General features: G+C 33.3%; 2 protein-coding genes across 12 annotated transcripts; both read right to left on the reverse strand.

The window, feature by feature from the left end:
* Positions 1 to 1,424: 1,424 nt before the first annotated feature.
* LOC126916399 (protein-associating with the carboxyl-terminal domain of ezrin) lies at positions 1,425 to 6,626 on the reverse strand. Of its 5 annotated transcripts, XM_050722193.1 has the most exons (7): positions 4,544 to 6,626; positions 3,527 to 3,729; positions 2,939 to 3,383; positions 2,663 to 2,852; positions 2,454 to 2,590; positions 1,709 to 2,389; positions 1,425 to 1,624 (listed from the first exon to the last, which is right to left on the reverse strand). In XM_050722193.1, exons 1-7 carry the CDS (start codon positions 4,581 to 4,583, stop codon positions 1,446 to 1,448), a joined length of 1,875 nt encoding a protein of 624 aa, XP_050578150.1. In that variant the 5' UTR covers positions 4,584 to 6,626; the 3' UTR covers positions 1,425 to 1,445. The 5 variants fall into 5 exon arrangements, with proteins under 5 accessions (XP_050578150.1, XP_050578149.1, XP_050578151.1 ...); XM_050722192.1 differs by having other exon boundaries at positions 1,425 to 2,389; positions 4,947 to 6,626; XM_050722194.1 differs by having other exon boundaries at positions 1,425 to 2,389; positions 2,780 to 2,852.
* Positions 6,627 to 7,120: 494 nt separating this feature from the next.
* Positions 7,121 to 23,053, reverse strand: LOC126916385 (protein PRRC2C). 7 transcript variants are annotated; one of them, XM_050722151.1, is made up of 19 exons: positions 22,604 to 23,053; positions 20,379 to 20,517; positions 19,873 to 20,124; positions 19,491 to 19,644; positions 18,908 to 19,030; positions 18,533 to 18,825; positions 17,917 to 18,451; positions 17,102 to 17,767; positions 16,136 to 16,572; positions 14,265 to 15,956; positions 12,133 to 14,100; positions 11,143 to 11,337; positions 10,656 to 10,964; positions 9,853 to 10,038; positions 9,577 to 9,712; positions 9,136 to 9,480; positions 8,938 to 9,062; positions 8,379 to 8,658; positions 7,121 to 8,268 (listed from the first exon to the last, which is right to left on the reverse strand). In XM_050722151.1, the coding sequence occupies exons 2-19, from the start codon at positions 20,460 to 20,462 to the stop codon at positions 8,117 to 8,119; spliced, it is 7,932 nt and encodes a 2,643-aa protein (XP_050578108.1). In that variant the 5' UTR covers positions 20,463 to 20,517; positions 22,604 to 23,053; the 3' UTR covers positions 7,121 to 8,116. The 7 variants fall into 7 exon arrangements, with proteins under 7 accessions (XP_050578108.1, XP_050578111.1, XP_050578110.1 ...); XM_050722154.1 differs by having other exon boundaries at positions 18,599 to 18,825; positions 20,370 to 20,517; XM_050722153.1 differs by having other exon boundaries at positions 17,953 to 18,451; positions 20,370 to 20,517.
* Between the last annotated feature and the right edge of the window lie 129 nt (positions 23,054 to 23,182).

A 23,182-nucleotide genomic window follows, 5' to 3' on the forward strand; every position in this document is an offset into this window, starting at 1 on the left:
AGTGAAGTGCTGGTCAGAAAGTGCGTGTTCCATCAATGCAAATAAATAGTAATCGGACGGAGCCAAGTCTGATGAGTAAACCGCGTACGAAAGTATTTCCCAACTGAACGCTTCAATCATTTCCTTGACCGGTTTTGCTGTATGTGATGGTGCATTATCATGAAGCAAAATTACTTTGTGTTGCCTTTTTTGATATTCTGGTCGTTTTTTACGCAAAGCTTGATTCAAATTGATCATTTGTTGTCGGTAGCGCTCAGTATTAACGGCTTCGCCAGGTTTTAATAGCTCATAATAGATCACACCCTTCTGATCCCACCAAACACAGAGCATCGTCTTCCGTTCATAGCGATTTGGTCCTGTAGTCGATGTCGGTGGTTCGCCTGGAGCTACCCATGATCTTTTACGCTTAGGACTTTCAAAATATATCCACTTTTCATCGCCAGTCACAATTCGGTGGAGAAATGACTTTCTTTTGTATCTGGCGAGCAGCATTTCGCAAGTGGTTTTTCGGTTTTCCTGCTGTCTTTCATTCAGTTCATGTGGAACCCATTTTCCCACCTTTCCCATGGCTTTCAAACGTATGGAGACGGCTTCTCGTGTCACGCTTAATTGATCAGCGAGTTGTTGTTGCGTTTGAGCGTCATTCTCATCCAACAATGCTTGCAATTCGCTGTCTTGAAACTTTTTCGGTGGTCTTCCACGTTCTTCGTTCCTCACGTCAAAATTGTCACTTTTGAATTTTTTAAACCACTCAAAGCACTGTGATTTACCAAGAGCATGCTCACCGTAAGCTTCGACAAGCATTCGATGCGATTCTGCAGCAGTTTTCTTCAAATGGTAACAGAAAATCAATGCTGTCCGCAGATCGTAGTTTCCAGGCACAAAATTCGACATGTTCAACGCTATTACAAACTATGCTGTCGTATGAAACTTGTATTGTTCTGAGTCGAAAATGTTTGTGAGATGTCAACAAAGACTTTTGGCATCAATGACACAGTTTAGTGATAACTACATTATCAGCTAGGGCCATCTATAGGCAAATTCTGGTTTCTTACTTACTTCATTAATTATTAATTATTAATTTAATCAAATATTGCGTTTATTTGTATGAAATTCACATTATCTAAACTACGAACGCCTATCAATTTTTTTGAAAAATTACAGTATCTTATGTAGGGAAAGTATCCCTTTCGTTAGCACTGTTTAAGGAAAAAATCACTTTTCACAGCCCAAGTTTCAAATTTTCAATATGTTACATAATACGACATATACTTTTATATATGAATAGTACAAAATGATTAGTAGACAATCTAAGCGGCTCTTAGAATGTGTTACATATGTGTGATGTGTGATAACAAATGGGTTAAGCAAATAATTTCAATTAACTTATTTTTTCAAAATAAAAATATTATATACAAAAAATATAAGGAGTAATATATATTTATTCAAGTTTTTATTTCATGAACATCTTCTGTTCCCCAATCGCTTAAGTCCTCCTCCCAGCCATTATTTTCTTCAGATGTTTCTAATCCATTTAGCGCTTTTATGTCAAATACACTTTTTGATAATATTTGTGGTTGTTGTATGTGTAAAATCTGTGTCTTCTTTATCACAGGCTCCATGTCTGTGAAATAATCATATTCTTCTTTACAAGTATCTATTAATTTTGAATTTTTAATATCAAGCTCTGAAATATCAGATATAATACCAGCTGACTTCTTTGTTAATTTCAATTCGCTTGTTTTATTTTTATCTATATTTAATACTGCATCTGTAGTAATCCTTAATGTTGAATCCGAAATCGAAATATCATTGAAATTGGATTGAGATTGAAAAATTGCGTCGGAAGACTGTGAAATTCGAGCATGCACGTCTGCAGTTTCTTGTATGTCCCAATCAGACCACGTGTATTCTTCTTCGATAATGGAAGAAGTAATCTCTTTTTTATCTTCACCTCCATCTGGAGATGGCCTTTCAGGTAAATCAATTACTTTTTGAATATTATCCGTAGGAATTACGAATTCAACATTTATACTGTTCTTAGTTTTCTTATCTTTCAGTTTATTTGGTCGTCCATCTGTAAATAACTTCCCTCTATTACCACCGATTACTGTGGCAGCGCCTAAGATTGGAACTATGTCAGCTAATGCTTTTAATGTTGCAGATACAAGATGATCATTTGTGTCTTTAATTCCAACAAGTAATTCAGGAAGTACTTGAGATTTCAATTCATCTACTTGAAATATATGCACAAAAGAATTAAAATATGACAAAAGTACTAAACGTATTGATACATCTCTTATACAAAACATCTGCAATAGTTTGGGTACCAAATAGACTTTAAATGTAGAAATTGAAAATAAGTTAATATCTGTATTGTCATTTCCATCTGTAAATAAAATCATGGATCCTCAATTTATATTAAATACAAAATTGTATTTTTTTTATTTTACCTTTTGGTTTTAAAATAAATGGTAAAAGCTGTTCTTGTGCTGTTGTATCTAATAAAACCATTCTTGAAAGAAGTAAACGACCTAATTGTTCAGCTACAATATTTTCAGGAAACATTCTTAATTGTGTTATTAAGGTTCTGTAATATGGTTAAAAAATTTTACTATTACCAAGCACACAAGAGATTAATAACTTTTTTTTAAATATTTACCCAAAAAATATTTCTTTTTCCTTATTACTTTTTAACACTAACTCATTTAAAAATGCATATATTCTCATAAAATCATGGGTAAAGAATGGATGTTGTAGTACATGGGACAGTTCGCACCTTAGAGAAGGATCTGGATTTTGCAGATTTTCTTTACAGAACTGTTTAAACTCTAAAAGACTAGGTACATCATCTAAAAATAGAACATCTATCCATTAAGATTTTTGTTTATAATTATTTAAAATAGAGTATAATTTTAATTAATTATATACCGTTTACCTGGATCCTTTTGTCTCAATATATCTTCAGCTAAAACTCCAAATGCATACACATCAATTGTTGTAAAATTTTTTAAAGTGATAGTTGCATCTTCGTTAGTAGAAATCGCTTTCTCGTATCTATAGCTTTTTATTTTTTGTAAGTAAGAAGAAGTCAAATCATTAAATTTACATAGACATTCCAGTCCTCCAAGTTTCCAACATCCCTCAGGTGTAACATAAATAGAACTTTCGCAAAGATTATTATGAGATACAAATGCTTTTTCATGAAGAAAAACCAATGCACGTAAAATACTATATAAGCCCATGCATATTTGCAGTGTATTCTGGGTTTCTATTGATTGAATTAAAGGTTTAACTTGTTCAGTAGCTAGGAAAAATTTACTACCTTTTGACCATGAAGAAACGTACTTCAATATACATGGATGTCTATATAACATTAAGTTCTGAAACATAAGTATATTATTGTTACACATATCCATTTTTTAATTAGCTAAAATAATATATCTAAAAAGAAAATTAAGGACGATTGATACATGCACATGTGTCACTCTACAATATGTAAGATAATTAATGAATCAATGTTAACCTTTGCAGCTTTCTCTAAAGGCGATGGATTTCCAAAATTTGCATTATAATGTAAAGATGGCTCACTGACAAACACTGAAATCCTTTCTGCATTGTAACTATTCACACAGGCCATATAATGCGTCCAAAAATCAGTTATTTCCACAGGTTTTTCGTCAATTTTCAGCCCATTAAGGGCACTTTTTTCATTCCCCATTAATTTTACTGGTTTTAAAAAAAAGCAGAAATTTATGTATAAATACAACAATGATCAAAAGCAACAATATATTTTTTGTTATGAAGAATCCTCGTAAAAAATTACCTTACGTCTCAATTTCATTCTACTTTAAACCACATCACTATGACGAATTATATACATCGTATGTTCAACTACTTCTTCGGTCTTTCTCTGATACGAGATATGATATACGATATAGATATGATACACAACGAAAAAGTGTTTTTTTCTGTTGTATTAGACCGATATATATTTTTATTACTAATTTAATTTTTATTAATTATTTTTTGCATCAAAGTCTGTATTTATCTAATATTTAAAAGTACGAAATATATTAAATATTTTTACTTGTGTGTGTATAATTAAATTATTAAGAATAAGAGAAAAATAATGTCTGAAACGTTTTACTTTTATTTCTATAAGTTCATATTAGTCGTAAGACAGTGCAAATAATAACGCTTTATCAGCATTCATTTTATTTTCATGTTTTAATTATTTATATAAGTTTGAATTATTCAGATATTTATATAAGTTAAATTTTAATTGTAAATAGATAAAATCATAGATGTTTTATAACTTAAAGCTGGCTACGAGGGTCCGTCATATTATTATGTTACATTTTTAAGATTTACAAAGAGCAATTTATCGCACTATTTAATTTCATTATTTTCGCAGCATACAATCAATAGCGTAATTTTGCAGCATTTGAAAACAACATTTAGTTTTAAAATGAAACATACAGAAATACATGTACACATAAACCAAAAAAATAATTATAATCAATATCACGTTCATACATACGTTTTAACATTTTGCCGCTATCTACTTGCATACGTTCCATACATACACGGAGTGCTTACTCATCTTTTCCAATGCATACGTAGCATTTCCAGATTCTACTTCAGTAGTAAATAATTAAAAATATTTGTAGTCAAAACAGCACATACTTTTCGCTACTATTAAAGGTATCGATATATTACACGACTATGATAAATTGTTCATTATTATTATTTGATTACATTGTAATCGACAGACCCTTGCGCCTGCATCTTGTTTGTTATATTTTTCATATACAATCCAGAAGATCACATCGCACATAAGCGACAATAGGCAAATGGATAAATCAATTATACATTAAGTCTTTGAAATATTTCAAGATACTTTCACACAACCGGTTTCTGTACTTCTGCGCCGTATTACTTACATGTCCTTCGATTTCTTCATCCATGTGTTGTCAGCCGCTAAATATTCACTTGTAAGGATAATATTATTTAATAATATATGTGTGAAAGTAATGATGTCTATATCGTTAGTGATGATGTTGACAATAAGGGTAATAATATCAATGACAATGATAATGACAATCGATTATGATTATAAAGGTACGCTCTATTATACTAATTGAGAGTATCGTAAAATTGGTATATCAAATTTATAACAATGATTAGAATGATAATGATGACAACGACGACGGTTAGTGGTAGTATTTTTAAGTAATATTGGTATCATTAATAAAAGATAATGAAATGTAATGAAATATCATGAAAATTATAGCTAAATATCGAAAAATGGTATATATTATAATGAATATAAAATGTGATATATGTATTAAGAAATATGAAGCAATACTACAGAAAGAATATTATTGTAATATTAAACGCTGTAGTAACATCAGTAACAGTATCAAGAACAATAACTAATTGTATGTTAATATTACAATCCATAATGCTATACTGTTATAATAATCACATAAACAAAGAGCTGTTGTTACATTACTTCTACTACTGTTACTACTGGCACTACTACTATTAGTACTATTACTGATATTAAAAGCTATTAGTTACAATGCGTAATAACAATGAATGAAATAATAGAAAACTGATTTATTTGACTAATTATTTTTGAAGCCATAATAATCACTTGCGACATTATTCAAAACTATCCGAGAAAATACAAATTTATTTATGGCAGTAAGTCAAAGGCACCGGTGTCTCAACTATTTTTCAAGCACGTGCTTTCACGCTGTTGTTCATACATTTACAGTTATGATTATTAAACTTTTTACGGAAATACTCATATAAAGAAGTGTAAAGTAATTAAGCGATAACAATATTTTTTTATTAAACGTATTTCAAAAAAATTAAAATTGTTATTAATTTGTACTCTCATATTTCTTATAGAATTATGGAAAAAACTTTAGTAAGAATTTATGTAACTTTTTACATAAAATGACGATAAGATTGGCAGTGCATATTTCAATAATTCCATAAAACATATTTAATTAAACAAGTAATCGTCACTCCAAAATAATTAATAAAATTTATCTCTTTTATATACTATTATTTATTTTAAAAAATTTTGCATAATAATATTAATAATATAACATTATCATCATAACGGGGATGTAGAATGGTAGTAACGATGATGATTTCAACGACGATGACGGGCAACGATGGCATTGATAATGAAATAATGATAACGAAGGCAGCAGCAGAAACGATGTCAGCCATATATTACAGCCAATAATAGTAATTATTATGATAGTAATGCTGCTGCTGACGATGATGATGATAATGATGATGATGATGATGATGATGATGATGATGATGATGATAATAATAATAATAATAATAATAATAATAATAATAATAATAATAATAATAATGATAATGATAGGAATAGTAATAGTAGCAACAGCGGCAGCAGTAGTAGTGGTGTTGGTAGCAGTAGTAGTAGAAGCAGCAAGAATAGCAGTAGTAATCTCTGTAATGTTTCTTTTTACTATAATAGTGTGGATTAGTGACGATGTAATAATAAGTAATAAGTAATAATAATAATAATAATAATAATAATAATAATAATAATAATAATAATAATAATAATAATAATAATAATAATAATAATAATAATAATAATAATAATAATAATAATAATAATAATAATAATGATGATAATAATAATAATAATAATAATAATAATAATAATAATAATAATAATAATAGCAGCGGTAATAGTAACAACGACGGCGATGGTGATGATCATATATTATATATGTTGCAATATAGTAATACAATAGAAATAATGATGATGATAATGATGACAATAGTATTACAAATAAAATAAAATTAAAATAAAATAATAATTATTATCGTATTATCGTAGTGCTAGAACCGCAACGAAAGCAAGGAGTATACAATTCTTCTTCTACACATGTACGTTGCGACAGACAATGCTGCAACCTAGTGGAATATTACTATACACGAAAAATCGAGCGCATTTCGAATTTCTGTAAGCAATACTCCCTGTATCATTTATTTTTCTAATAATCGATACTCTTTTTGAGAGTGGTTAGGTCATGATAATATATTTAGTACTATAAACGATTGTTGCACTATTTATTTTTCACAAGCTTCACCATGACCTCACAGTATATCAATAAACGATTAATGTACACGACTTCTTTAATTGTCATATTGGGGAACGTCATGCAAATTCGTACGATCATCGCATGTATATACTTTCTTATTTTAATTTCGATATACACAACAACAGTCTTCTTCATCGATTTGTTCTTTTTTCATTTTAGTGATATTCTACAAATAATAGCGACGATCGTGTAATATCTTTGTAGAACTACGTTTCACAAAAATCTGATTTTAATATTATCGTATACCACAGACCGCCGTCGTGTCCATATACAGAAACATAAGTCTTGTGCACATCTTTTTTATCTTCACAGTTGATAATGTAATTAATTGATTCGGATGATCGATTGACATCGAGTGAAAATACGTTGTGCGCGTCAGTCTAATCATTTAACTTCTTTTATTTATTTATTTATTTATCTTTTAACTGAACAACGTGTTAATGTCCCTGATGTTGAAAGACGTAATTTACAGGGACTTTTTCAGATGATAATTATCCTCGATGATATCGATCAGGTTTCATTTTACTTCAGGTATTTGTCTTACATTCCCGACATTACTGCCGTCTTACTATTTGTAATATTTTTTCGAACAGAAAGGAATGTTCGATAAAAGCGATTTGTTTGTTAAGAATTCATGAAAGGTAAAACATTTATGATTGTTAATTCGGAGAAGCATTGGTATGTATAACAACAATATCACCTATCGTTTTCCTTCTTTGATACACCATGATTAAATTATTCTAACTAGACATGGCCAAATTATTAATTACGAATTCTAAGCTCGCAAGCCGCTTTAAATCGACAAATATAATATCAGTTGGAGTTCAAATCGCTCCACACGTATGACAAGTTAATCATTATCATTTACCTTTCAATCGATGTCGCACCATTATATATGATCGCAAATTGCATTTTCAAAAGGTAGATCGAATGTTCTTTGTCACAATTCACTCGTTTTGTTGATTCACTTCTTCCTTATTGTCATTGTCTTGTGAATTTACGTTTGGTTTAGCGCCTCCTTGCTGAGCACCAGAGCTACCATCGTTGATTTTATCATTGTGCGAATCTGTCTTTTCATTTGTGTCCATTTTAACGTTTCCTAAAAGGAAAAAATAAAACAATATAAGAATTAGTTTGAATTTTTTAATTCGATGATACTACAACAGTTGTTTATAATATTAGCATTATTATAATATAATAAATGCGAACCTTGAGTAGAATAATATTGTTGTTGCATCTTCATATTTCGTTGCTGTTGTTGCTGTTGATGCAAATTCGGTCTGTGGCGGTTTATTTGAACTTGTTGTTGCTGCTGTTGCGACGGCATGCAATTAGGTTGTTGTTGCTGTTGTTGCGTAGGATTATTCGGATTTGGACCCGGTGTAAATGGAACAACTGGTCTCTGAATGGGCGGTGGATATCTTTGTTGCGATGGTTGAATTCCAGCACGTGGTGGCATGCCCATGCCACGAATATTTTGTTGTAAAATCTATAATAATTTCATCATTATCAATCTTTTCCTTTTTAATTTAATATTCTATATATTACAATTTTATCAATTGTCGGTTGTAAATATTAGTTACTTGTTATTGTTAATTTTATCAAAAAATTAATTACCTATTTCCTACTATTGTTATCTCATCTCTATAATTATTATTTATTGTTCTTCTAACTTACAATTTGCTTCAGCAGACTGAAAGACTTAAGTATAAATGTAAGAACATAGCAAATACAGTTTGTTATTGATGATCTAAGCGTAATGACTTACCAAAGTTGACTGACTAACACCTTGATACTGTTGATATTTGTGATGTTGCGTTGGACTAGGTTGTGGTTGTTGAGATGAAGATTGCTGCTTACAGTTTCTTGATTTCGGAGATGGAATTTGTGGTGCTGCAAAGTTTTCTTGACATTATATAAATTCCACAGCACGCCATAATACTAAATAAAAAGTAATTCTATTTACTAGAACTGAAAACTGATGCAAGCACATCTTGCTGATTCCCCGATGGACTCTTTAATTGTCTAGGCTGTTCTTGTGGTTGATGTTTGCTAAGAAAAGTAGGGCCTGTGTTTGCTGGTCCAGGTAGTCCTCCTGTCGGATTACGAAACTGCTGAGCTGCTGCAGCAATCTGTAACCCCGAACTAGATAAAAAGCCTGAGCTGAAGTTTTGGAGTCCAACAGGAGCAGCACTGCCAGTTGCCAAACTTTGGCTGTGCTGACCAAATCCCTGAAGTCCATAATGAGTACCGGTTTGCTGTGTAGCACCCCCTGGCTGATAAAAACCTGTTTGCGATCCGGGAAATACATCTAAAATAAATAGAAATATCAAAGAATCATAAATGAAAATATAATAATGATAGTTTATTTTAGAAATTATCAATACGTATACATTTTATTACTTACCAGCCGAAGTTGCGCTATAATAACTATTAGCCGAGGCTTGTACGTTCGGACCGGGTCTCTGTACCAATTGGGAATTGCCCATGTAACTGCCACTCACGCCGAGTACTTGATTTGGATCATATGGTATGTACGTTAACTAAAAAAAAAAAAAAGAAAAAAAAGAAAAAAAAAAGAAAAAAAAAGATATACGCATCTTGCAAATAATCTGATAAATAACTTCGTGCAGGAAATTAAATAAGTATTAACCATATGTCGTTAAACTAAACTAAGACGTACTGGGTTTGGTTGAGGAGCAGACGGTGCTTGAAAATGAGGAGCTTTAGTTCCGATAGCTCCAATTGGTTGAGAGGATGGCTTCACACTGGCTGACATCAAAGAATTTGAAGAAGAGCTAATAAGAACTGTATTTGGATTATTACTAAGCTGCTGATTTTGTCCAAATGGCGGAGCAGCAGCTGCGGTCTGCGAAAAGTGAACGTTCTTGTATTTTATTATATATATATATACACATATGTTTTATTATATTATATATATATGTTCAATGAGATATTCAACAAATTTTAACCACGTGTATTCCCAATAACTACCATGCATAATAGGTTTGTTTCGTTCTCAATAATTAACACAAAGCTTGTGCATGATATTCGGTTCAAGCTTTTAAATTCGACTTAGTTAGTTTACAAATATGCTAAATTTTTTTAAACAGAAAATATGCTCATATGCATATAGCTCATATAGCTTCAACGAGAGTAATAATAGAGTATCTAATTGATTAACAAAATCAAACGAAACGAAACGAAACGAAACAAATCTTTATTGCATATGTTATTTTTTTTATTCAGAGTATGTTCAACATATGAATCAAGTTGATCAAATAATACCTCACAGAACATCCTGTATATATATTCTTGTATCAAATTAATTTCAGCACCGAATAATCGTTCCCTTTCTTTCTTTATTATTTATTCACGTAGCAACGCATTGAGATAGAGAACGATATTTGATATGTGATTTGTAGTTGTTGAAACAGAATTTTCTCGAATGCGAAACGGGGTACGTTACACAGGACAATTACTTACGATCCGGTACTGTGAAAGATTGCTTTGATACATATCCGGAGTTGGCGCATTCGGTGCATGCGGAGGCGGAGGTGGGGGTTGTTGCAAATAAACGTTCTGTTGACTGAACGAATTTTGAAGAGATGGCGCATATGGTGGATACTGTGTGAAAGGAGATCGGCTCTGGTCTAACTGAAACGCTCCATAAAGACCACCTGCTTGAGCTGGAAGTTGACCGGAGCCAGTGTTAAATAACACGGCTGGCGGAGAAGGTATAGCAGACATGCTACCATATTGCGCAGCTTGAGATCCTGGATATTGGGGAAACTCCTGAAAAATAAAAATATTTAAAATAAAATAATGATAGTAATAGAACAAAATAGAAATGCACATTAAGCACAATATTAAGTTGCAAAATTTATATTCTATAGTCTATGACAGATTCTGCAATAATGTGCAATATGAAACATGAAAAGTATAGGCAAGCATTTCCAAAATAATTTATCACCTGGTAATTAATATGAGAAGGTTGTCCCGTGGAATTGAATGGAGGTGGGCTCAATGGTCCTTGGAGACTGACAGGAGGATGCCCTATAGGACTTTGACCTGCTCCAATAGGACTTGGCCCTGGAACCGTTGAACCAGACTGACCACTGCTGCTGCCCGAGGATTGTTGCTGCGGCTTCACCTGCGGGGGAACCAGCTGCGCATCAGGCAAAGAGTCAGCATCTTCCCACAGGGGACATGGTGTTTCGTTATTTTTAGTTTTCTATTTACATCACTATCAACTGCCGTTCTAATCGATGCTGACGGAATAATGTGAATTTTGGGAAACGATTTTCTCTTCTTTTTATAAATCTTCTTCTGAATTCTGGTGAAAATAGTTAGGTTCATCGCTAACCGCGTAAGTTTAAATAAGTGAGGAAAATCAATAATAAAGAGATTATGTCCAGTTAAGGGGGTATAACCGTTGAGATGATTATGATATTAATGCAACAAATAATAAAAGCAATGATAATACGGACAATGAATAATTTGAGAAAAAGATATTATAACAAAAATGATAATGATGATGAGTACGATAATATCTTAATAATACAATGGTAACGAAGGTAATTGATATGTAAAATGAGTATTTACCGATGCTAATATTTAGAAGAGATATGCCAAAATAGGAGAGAGAAAAGAATGAGGATAGAAAGAAACAAAACAAAAAGAATGAAAAAAAAAAGGAACAAACGACTCTCTAATAGAAATAAAATTGAAACAATGCGCGTTAGCCACTTACCTTTCTGATTTTCACCATGATAACTATTTAAGGAAATTTTCAAGTACGAGTAAAGAACATTAAAATCGGAGTAAAGAACAGAATGAACAAACTGGAAAAAATGCATTTTACTCAAATTTATACTGAATGTCGAGTCAATTTCTAGTGATGTAATAGTTTAGATATGCATGCATGATAACATGATATAATGTTCGCGAAATGATTTCTCACCTTGCACACATTCGTTGAAGTAGTTATTTCATTTTTCATGTTATTTTGATTGTATTGTTGATGAGGGCTGTAACTGTCATCAACATCCGTACTTTCAAACGCTTGAGGGAAAGTATTAGCTGTATTGACAACATTACCATCCTCGTGCTCGACTACGGTTGGCATAGGTGCATTTTCCCATACTTTTTTTACCGATGCAATTTTTAAGTTAAGCTCTGCCGTAGAAGGTGAAATAGTATTTTGGCCAGTAGCCATGTGCATAGATCGGGTCATTCCTAAGCTTTTACTTTTGTCTTCGGTTAATTGAGAGAGATCTGAATCAAAGGTGAAATCTAATTTCATATCTGCGTTATCTTCGTTTTTATTAAACGAAAGAGGCATTTGTATCGGCTCTTGATTTTTATCTTTTATCAAATCACTTGGTTTATTTGAAAATGCCACAGGTAGACTTTGTTGCTGCTGTTGCTGTTGTTGTTGCTGGATGGTGGCAGCGGTATTACCTTCTTCTTCCAAATCTGTGCGTTTTTCAACACGTTGTTGTTGAGCTTTTATGTGATTCGGAAATTTGGTTTTTACTGCTAAATCAGAAGGACCAGCCTTGGTAGTTTTTGAATAATTCGTATTCTCAAAAATTAACGTTTGCACAGGTGGTGAAGAAACATCAGAGACTGAACTTTTTTCAATCAATTGATCTTTCAAACTTTTTCCAGCATTTTTTTCGCCATTTGGTGAATTTCGTTGGCTACTATTACCAGAATTTGTCTGCTCATTAACTTCGTGGCTGTGAATATGACCATGTTCGCTCTGCGTAGATAAACCAGTTATCAACTGGATGTCAGTAGGAACAGCCGATGGAGAATTCGATTGTAATTGACTCGTTGTAAACGGTTTATCCCAAGCGTTTACAGATGGTGGAGGCGCAGGGCCGCCGCTTGATGATTCTTTACCGAAATTATTTGATGAATTATTGATTTTAGTTGCGTCGTTTGGCTCAGATGCGCACATTTGTTGCTGTTGCTGTTGCTGCTGTTTAGCTAAGCGCTGTTTTTGGAATCTGGGCGCAAGCTTTTGGCTTCGTAAAGTTCTATCATATTGTTTTTGTACCATATTTGCTGGTTGTGGAATGGTTTGACCAAGCAAAGGTGGTATGCTTTGTATTTGTTGCAATGAAGTCGTTTGCTGTGAACCCCCATTTGCTTTCGACTTAGAACGATCGCGTTCTCTATCTTTCTCCTTTTCACGTTTCAAAGGTTTAGTCTCTTCTTTTTGGCCGTGTCTAGATTCTTTTACATTCTTCTTTGAACGAACCTCTTGGAAACCATCTGAATCAACTTTATCTTCAACGATGTTAGGACTATCCTCCGTACAATTATTCGTTTCCATTTCGCAATCGATTATAGCCTTTTTCTCCTTTCCTTGGGATCTCTTATTGATATCATTGAGAGTTTGACTAACTAAATTAGGATCGCTTAACTTTATTTCATCTATACGATTCACCGTACTATCCTTTATCATTGATTTACTCGACGTTGTCGAATTGCTACCAGAAGTTTGATTTCTCGATCTTCCGTTTTGTACTTGAACCGTTTGTATCAACGGCGGAATGCTGCTGGAATGATTTTTCTGATTGGCGAAACTGGAATTCTGTAGATTTCGTTTCTCCGCGCCAGGCGCCCGAGACGCTGTATTGGAAGACTTAACATTTTTTTCTCGTTGTTCCCGATTGTTTCCTGTCTGTTCATTTCTACGTGAATGCACGTTTGATGCTACGACATTTTGATTACTACCCGTGCTTGCACGCGCAGAAAATTGTTTATTACGACTGTTACGTGACTCTTTGTGATCCTCTGCGTGATCCTCGCTATTCTCGGACGTGGTTTCCCAATCTTCGTTTCCTACATCCGAAGATGTTTGCTTCGATACGTTACTACCACTGCCACGGTAACGCAATTCACGATTATCTCTACCCTATAATCATGGAATGGATTCAAATGTAAATTATTGCTTATTCTGTTGAAATAATATTATATAGAAACGACTTAAATGTTTAAGAATAAAAGAAGAAACGAGGGAAGAAAGAAAGGAAGAATATAAAGAATGTAAAAACCGTTTACAAATTACCTAAAACTTACCCTTCTACTTCCACTGCGAGTTCTTTTTGAGCGAGATTCCTCTTTTCTTGTAACTTGTACCTTTTGAGAAGGAGCATTGCTGCTCGTGTGACTTGTATCTTGCTTATTACAAGATTGTTGAGTTTGTTGAGACTGCTGGTTTGGAGATTTGGCACGCTTTCCAGTTATTCCAGCAGTAAGTGCCTGTTGCTTTGCTATAATTTTATCGTCTGCAGATTCGTTCTGTGACGGTAACAGAGAATTTACCTCCTTTTCCGGAGTAGGCGTTGAAGGATTCTGTCGCATAGAATTTTGTTTTTCATCAATATTGCGCTCGGACGAAAACGGACTCTTACTAGATGGAGGTCCATATCCCTCCATTCGGCTGCCGGTAGCAGTCGTACTTCGAATTCGGAAACTACTTCCTCGACCACGGCGAGATGGTTCACCCGAAGGTGCAAAACCTTCACGACTTACTTTACTATCGTAAGTTCGTTTTTCGCTGCGTTGTGATTGAGAATAGTCGGCCCGTTTTTCATCTCGACCAGACACTATTGCTTCACGACTGCGTTCTTCTTTTTCTACTTTTTGATTAGGTTTTGGTGATCTAGCCGATTTCTTCTCTTCTTTGCCAGACTCTGTTGAGCCAGACACTTCATCAGCGCTATTTTCCGAATCCGTATGTCCATATGAACCACTTCTAGCAGAAGCTGGTCTAGTGGCGGCTCTAGGTCCACCTCTTCGTCCTCTTGTTTCTGGACCACGCCAACCTCGTGCATACACGCTATAGGTGCTGCCCCATTGACGTCCACCTCGAGAATCACGCACTCTGGAATTTGATCCGCCACTGCTAGTTCTATTCCGAATATTTTTCTCTCGTTTATCTTCCTTCACCTGTTGTTCCACCGCTTCATCTTCGTTCAACGTGTCTTCCCTTTTTTCTAAACTTAACTTCTCGAAATTTTGCTTCAAATCCTCCGAATCCTTGTCGTTCTTAATAGGTTCTGAAGTTTTTTCTTCTTCTTTTTCGAACGTCGGAGAAACATCATCCGCCCAGGCTTTTGGCGAGTTATCACCTCTTTCCATTACTCGATTGTTTTCATTAACTCGATCGACCTTTCTATTCCAAACATCCATTTCTTTCTTCGCTTCCATAGTCGACGATAATTCTTTCGTCTGATCTTTCTTATCTTGATCGGAACTTGCTCGTTTTAATTGAGTTAGATTACGCTTTTCGTTTTTCAATTCATCTGCTTCTATTCTTTCTTTAGTCACAGGTCCTGGCGGTTGTCGTCGTTCCCTTTCTCGTTCTCTTTCTCGGATATCTTCATGGTAGACATCTCGTTTATTTTCTTCATAATCGACAACCTCATTTACCCAGGAACTGCAGTCTCGCAATTTGTGCGAATCATCATCTCGCAAAGATGTCTTTGATTCTCGAGAAGCACGACTATCACGAGAATCTGGTCTTTGCGGACGTTCGTTGCGTTCTATACGTTCTTCTCTTTGTATATCACGACGATTATCAATCATTCTATCTTGAATGATACGTTCTTCGCGCCATTCAGTACTTTCCGATCTTTCTCTTTGATCGCGATCTCGTTCTCGTTCACGTTCGCGCTCACGGTCGCGATCACGTTCACGATCACGTTCGCGATCACGTTCGCGATCACGTTCGCGATCACGTTCACGATTACGATCATCAAAGGGATCCTACAGATGAACATAAGTTTGAAAAAAGGAGTTAGAACATGTAAACATATATTTCTTGTATTAATAATATAGGATTTATAAAGAAATATTAGAAATTCCAAAGATTTAAAACAATATACTATTGATAAGATTGGCAAGATAAAAATACTATTACTATTAGTAATAATAAAGTTTAACACCTTTATATAATTATCATAATCCTTTTTATCCTTGTTATCTCTCTCACGAATTTCTCTGGCATCTCGGGTATCCCTGGTTGTACGATTATCACGAATATCACGAGTTTCTCTGTTATCTCTGGACTCTATGCTATCCTTTGAATCTCGATCTTTAGTATCATCGAAGTATCTTTCACGTTCCCAGGAATCACGAGAATGTCTGTCATCATAGTCATGATCTCTACAGCTGCGAGTATACTCATCGTAGTAACCACCTGATTTGCGTGTATCGTACGGTCGATGAGAAGAATGACGATATCGATCGTCTCGAAGTAGAGAACCACGATAGTCTCGGGATGGAGGTCGATCATCATCCATCGAAGTGGAAATATCTGAATCTGTTCTACTTCGGCGTTGTGACGCTCCATGTGATGATGATGCTTTTAAGTTGTTGTCTACTAATACAAGCTTCGTTGAATATAACAGTAATAATTTTTCACATGTAGATAAAAATAACAGAAATGGAGAGCAACGAAAATCATTATTTCAGATTTTCCAAAGTAAAAATACTAAACACTCATTTTTTATCACAGATATTCATGAGTAGACATATATTTGTCCAACGTAAACGTACTTGTATGTTTGTATGTGTAATATAAATACATGCAAAAGTACGCGCGTGTGGGAAAAATATATATAGATATATATATGCGTGCATCTATAATTAGTGGAAGCGATATAGTCCGATCATAAATTAAAATATATAAAACAACGAGACACCGATTGATACAGCCGTAAGGGCATTAGAGTAGCTTGTGAATAGATATTTAAAATTTCTTTCACAACTTTAAATTGCTATTTAGAATTTTGAAACATTGAAAACATTAACGTCTTTGACTGACTTATGACCTTCCTATATTTCTTCCATCTGCTATACGCATCCGTTCAAGCTTATCATCGAAGAGGCCAAAAAATAATTGTACTTACTTAAAGAGCTGTGACTATGAACCCATCTACCAGGATCGTATTGCTGAGAAAATGGAACGGATTGCGTAGTTGATCTTTCGGTATTAGGAAAAACTCGATTAAGACCAGCATTGATTTTTTCCGCCTGTTGCTTTTGAAATCGGGGTGGTAAATTAGTTTTATAATATCGCGAAGATGAAGCATGTAGCTCACGATCTCTCGTATCCCTTTGATCACGATCGCGGTCTCGTTCTCTATCACGTTCACTACGAATACTATCTTGTCTCGTGAAACTCTGTCGATCCCCTTGTCGAAAATCTGATATTAACTGATCACGTGAATCTCTGTTATCTTTTGGACCGTCTCTAGTTTCACGTAATTCACGGTTCAGTGACTTTTCATCTTTTCCTTCGGATCGCTCACGTTCCCTGTTTTCCCTTTCTCGTTCCCACTCGGGAACTGGAATAGGCACTGGTGGAACGCTTATTAAACCTTTAGATTCATTAGCTTGTTTTTCCTTCAACTTTTGCTCTAAATCTTGCAATTTTTTAGCTGCCGCTTGTCTAGTTGATTCCTGATATCGTTTTTCTTCCTCTTCTTTTCGTTGTCGAGCGCGTTCAACAGCCGACGCTACTTCAACAACTTTCAGTCTGCGTCTCTCGTTCCACGCTTCGTCATCTTCTACACCTGTTTTCAAAGTAAAGACGAAAGTGATAAACAAACAAATTTACGAGATATAACACGATGTACATAAGTGGTTAGTTTAGTTTAACTAGTACAAATGAAAATGAATTCAACTCTATAGATTTGCACCTAAATCACATAAATGTTCTGACCTCTTAAAGAATGCACCGAATGCAGTTGTGACTGACCGCTATAACTACCAGACCCGTTCGAACCACGATAATCACGGGATAAAGTATTCTGAGTCCACGAACGATGAGTTACTTGCTCTCTTGATTCCTTCAAATCTCGATTATCGTGAGTTTCTCGGTTATCTCTTGTTTTCTCTTTGTCATCTGTTGAATTTTCCTCTATTTTTTCTTCCTTATTGTCTTTTCTTTCATCTTTTTTCGAAGGTTCAGGATCAGGTTCGTCGTCGCTGAAGGCAAGCTTTTGATTATAATCAATATCGTCATGTGCTGCCCAGCCAGCATCGCGAGAAATATCGTCCATTCGAGTAAGATCTTCTTCTTTAATAATTGGTCGTGTAATAATTTCTTCTTCAGGAACACGTTCGCGTTCTTGTTGACGAACAGACGGAGGAGGAAATCGTTCTGAGGGATAATTAAATCGAGGTCTAGGTGCACCAGAACTTGTATTTGCCGGAAATTGAGAAGGAAATCCACCAGAAAAATTTCCTCTGTACATCTGGATATATTCAAAAAAGTTAATTCGATGAACTAAATTAAATAATATTGTCAACGATAAAACATAAATAATAAAGCTTACAAATGGAGGAATAAGTCCTCTGTAGTGATGTAGATTTGGACCAATTTGATGAGAACTAGAACTCACAACATTCTGACTGTTTGAAGAATTATGAGGGCCTCCCTGGCCCATTCCCATGTTGGGAGACTGGACCAAGTTCTGTCGCCCGCCAGCAGATATGTCGGTATGTCCTCCTGATCCAGTGATATTCAAAGGGGGGGCCTGGACCCCTGAACTCCCACTTCCAGAACCTGTAGTTGCTATTCCTGCACCACTGGCTGTACGACTTCCACCTTGTATCCAACTTCCTTCCGCTAAAATAAATTATTTATTTCATTTAATAAAAAGAATCATTTATTTAACATTTTTAATATATTATAATAGAATTTTTAATACTTTGAGGCCGTAAACTTGGTCCAGGTCCGTATTGCGCACTTAATTCCCGACTTGCCGTTTGCTGTTGCTGCTGCTGCTGCTGCTGCTGTTGTTGTGACTGTTGTTGGCCTCCTGATACAGTACCTATATTCCAATAGCAATAAAAAATCCCATTATGATTACGTGATCGTTAATTCGATATTTCACTAATTTTTAATTACAATAGGTTTACATGAAACAAAATTCTACAAAATATATTATGCTTCATAAGTTATGAAACAAGTATAGTAGTTACTAGTTCGTGTAAGTTAATAATTCATAAATAATATTTAAAATGAAGCAAATGAGAAGATAAGAAAAAATACATCCTGCTTAAACACCAAATATATGATTAACTTATATTATACTGCATAAATATCATTAATCTATTGCAGGGATTTTTTATATATACATAAATCATGTCAATAATCACAAATACAACAAAATTTAAAGGGAAAATTGTACACATATTTTGTACATACAACTGTACACATATTCATATAACAGTCTTACATCAAACAACAAATATGTTACATGCTCTTTTTTATGATATAACTTTACATACCATCTCCAGATCTGCTCATTATTGCACTCCATGATGATTTGCTGTTTACATCGGAAGAATATGATGACTGCGAAGTATTTTGTTGCCCTGGGAGTAATGAATGTAATGATGTTGTAATGGTTCCTGTCACACATTGTGCTGTTGAAGAATTTGCCTAAAAATAAAGTAATTTATTTCATCAATTACTTCTGTAATCCTTAATAATTATATGGAAAGTAAAAGCATAAAATAGCATATATATAGAATCTATAGAATAATAACAATAAATATAATAAATTTTTATATATAGAAAATATATACTGCTTTATAATTTAACAGATATTTTTGAACAAATATGAAGTCTAAAATTTACGTAACAAACGAATATTTTTACGAAAATTACAGTGGATGTATCTGATGCAGTTACAGTCGTGGTGGTTGTAGCAGTAGTGGTAGTTGTTGACTCTTTGGTAGTAGCCCAACCACTTCCTCCGCTTGGCACAAGACTGACAGCTGGATCGTTACTGCTATGTTCACTTTTTAAACTAGGCAAATTAGCAGGAGGTCGCCGTGCCGAAGGCACTTTCCCAAGACTTTGCATTCCATGTTTGCGTGGTAGTGTGTTTTTTTGCTGATGTTGTTCTAAAGATTCTCCCTGCAAGTATAAATCGGATACCAATCCCACTTTCCTTTAAGCAATCTATTGTTTGTTAATACTTTTAATTTTTAATGGTAATATATACAATAATTATTATAAAAATACAAAATAAATGAATAGGAACAGCAAATATACTTAAAAAAGTTATAAAGAATGGGAGAACTGGAGGGAGGATAGGAGCAAAAATAAGGAAATAACAAATAAGGATGGAGGGAAAGAACAAAACTGTTTAGCCAACTCACCCTACTCACCCGGTACAAGCTATTGATGTCTAATGATTGAAATTTGGATTTTCCTTTCTCCCCCTTCGACACAAGCCCTGACAGAGTAGACATGCTGTCTGCAGGCAACCATTTAGTATCAATCAGACCCAAAGAACGAACCCTTTGTCTGAAAACATAAATGATGTTTATATACATCTATAGTTTTTACTGTAACAAAATTAAACATAATTCTATGATATAAAAATAAAAATAAATATTTTTTACATAATTCATTAACATTGTATAAAAAATATTTTAAGTAGTTTTATAGTTATCTTTTCCTTGATATTACCTGCTTAATGTTCATTCTAACAACTTTTCAACTATTTGCAACAATGTTACAAAAAACAAGATTAACACTTTTTTGCACAAAACAACTGTAGTTACAGTTATAGCATTTTCTCAGGCTTTTAGTAAAGTAAAAAAAAGAAAACTGTGATCACATGATTATTCTTTTTTCACTAACACATACAAATAATCATTACATTGTATAATAATATGAGTATCTGTTACTGTAATAATACAATAATATAGTAGTTACAAATGTGTTTCTGAGCATTTCCCAATATTTTGATATGTTCATAAAGATGTTAAATAAAATTTATCTATGTCTAATACACAATATATAACAATAATAAATATTTTGGAAATACTTTTTTTATAGCGAACTCAAGGTCATTTTAAGTATTTTAAATAAAACTAAATAATTATTTTTCTATAATATTATTGTATAAAATATTAAGATATATTCAAAAACCATAACTTGACACATTTATTTATATAATATCAAATTACAACAATGAAGTAGTAATATTTGTCTTTTTGATTCAGTCACTTGTGAATAATATAAATATAAGCATCGAACATTGTTCAATCAATTTAAGAATAACATTCAAATCTTTACAGAAGAATACAATTGCAGAAAATTACATTAATTGGACCTTATTAAACCAAAATTTAATAAAGTAATTGTTTCCAAGCTGTATTTTGAGCTTGAATTTATTTTGTTCAAAAGACTGAACCAAAGATAAATATTACTACTTCTACTGCTATAAACTTGATATTATGAATAACTATATTATGTTTCATACATGTTGAATACATTTTAATATCCTCTACAATATAATGGAAAAAGAATTACATGGTTCGATTTGAAAAATTCGAGGTGACTTCGAATTCATTATTGAAAACAAATATTTTTGACATGTTTATTATCATTATAAGCTGTCAGCAAATAAGTTATGATTAATAATTTTTCTAAATTAAATCATTGTACATTATCAAGAAGTTCCATGAAATATTAAAATGTACACTACATATATATCTTAACATAAATATGAAGGACACTTTATACAAAACTTAGAAACCAGGATTTACTTTTTCCAATCTTACATATATTAAAATGAAATTGTTAGATGTAGTAAAACTTTCCTAATCTTTGACCACAATGTTTATAATATATTAAAAATACATGTGTATAATGAAGAAAAAGCGTAAAAAGTTAATAATTATTAATACAATTAAATAAACCAAAACGGAAGAAAAGAGAGGGGGAAGAGAAAGAGAGAGAGAGAGAGAGAGAGAGAGAGAGAGAGAGAGAGAAAAGAAAGCTATCGTGAATGATGGTTATTAAATTATGCAAAAAACTAACTGGTACGAATCAGGTTTGTTCCGCATCAATCATAATTTGCAAATGAAAATATTAACAAATACAATTGGACGAAATTGATGAATAATACTATATAAAGAATGGTATGAAAGAATAATGTTGCTCGATGCGAAAAGTAGAAAGCGGACAAAAGAGTTTCGCAAAGCTTTGTTACGAGAAGGAAATGGATGCGATGAACATAGAATGAAGAAAAATAAAGGATGACAAACAGGATAATGGATTATTAAATGAAATAAACGAAAAATGATAATTAAAAAATATGGAATATAGACAGAATATAAAGATCGGACCCAACCCCAGAATTGCGATGTCAAAATGAAGAAAATCCAAAACAAGAAGATCCACGTCAAAATATGCATGAAATTAAACAACAATAGAGAGAGTTGGTAAAATTAGCAGCTTACAAAAGATCAAGATATCATGGTAATTATATTAAATAAAAAGAATGCTTCTGGAAGTGAATGATCAGACGACAAAGTTAGATAGGTTTCCACGTAGAAAAAAAATTTGGATGGAGAAGTAAATCAAAGAAATAATGACTTACCTTGGTCCGCTCCAAATGGGTTTCTAATTCACAAAAGGGTTAATTCCCAGTTAAATTAATTAATGTCCGGATTGTCACGGATTAGAATTATTATAAGCGTACCGCGCCTGCGAGACACAGAAACTTCTTTTCCACAATTCCTCCAAGATGGCGAATGCGCGACTTTCGGCTCTTCTTCCGCGATCAATACAATTACGTCATGCAACCAAAGAGGAGCCGTTTGCACAGACGCGCCACTCGTCTGGATTTTCTTGCCACTCTTTTATAATAATTTTCACAATCAACCTCTTTTCTATTTTATTATACAAAATATAATTTTATTTTCAATTTAAATTACGTTAAATACTCTTTTTACAAGTTAAACTTATGCCACGGTATCCAATATCTTTTTTTACCTAACCGTTACTTGTAACAAGAAATGAGCGGAACATTCAGCAGAAATAAGTGGCGCTGCTACGATGATCCCTTGCCGCTTTAAACCAAAGTCAAATTGATTACAAATATTTGTCTATTTTTCATCAAATATATTCCATATAATTGACAAATAATTCAAATATATCGCTTTTATTTCATAGATAT

Source organism: Bombus affinis, chromosome 5 (genome assembly GCF_024516045.1).
Source record: "Bombus affinis isolate iyBomAffi1 chromosome 5, iyBomAffi1.2, whole genome shotgun sequence".
Lineage (NCBI taxonomy): Eukaryota > Metazoa > Arthropoda > Insecta > Hymenoptera > Apidae > Bombus > Bombus affinis.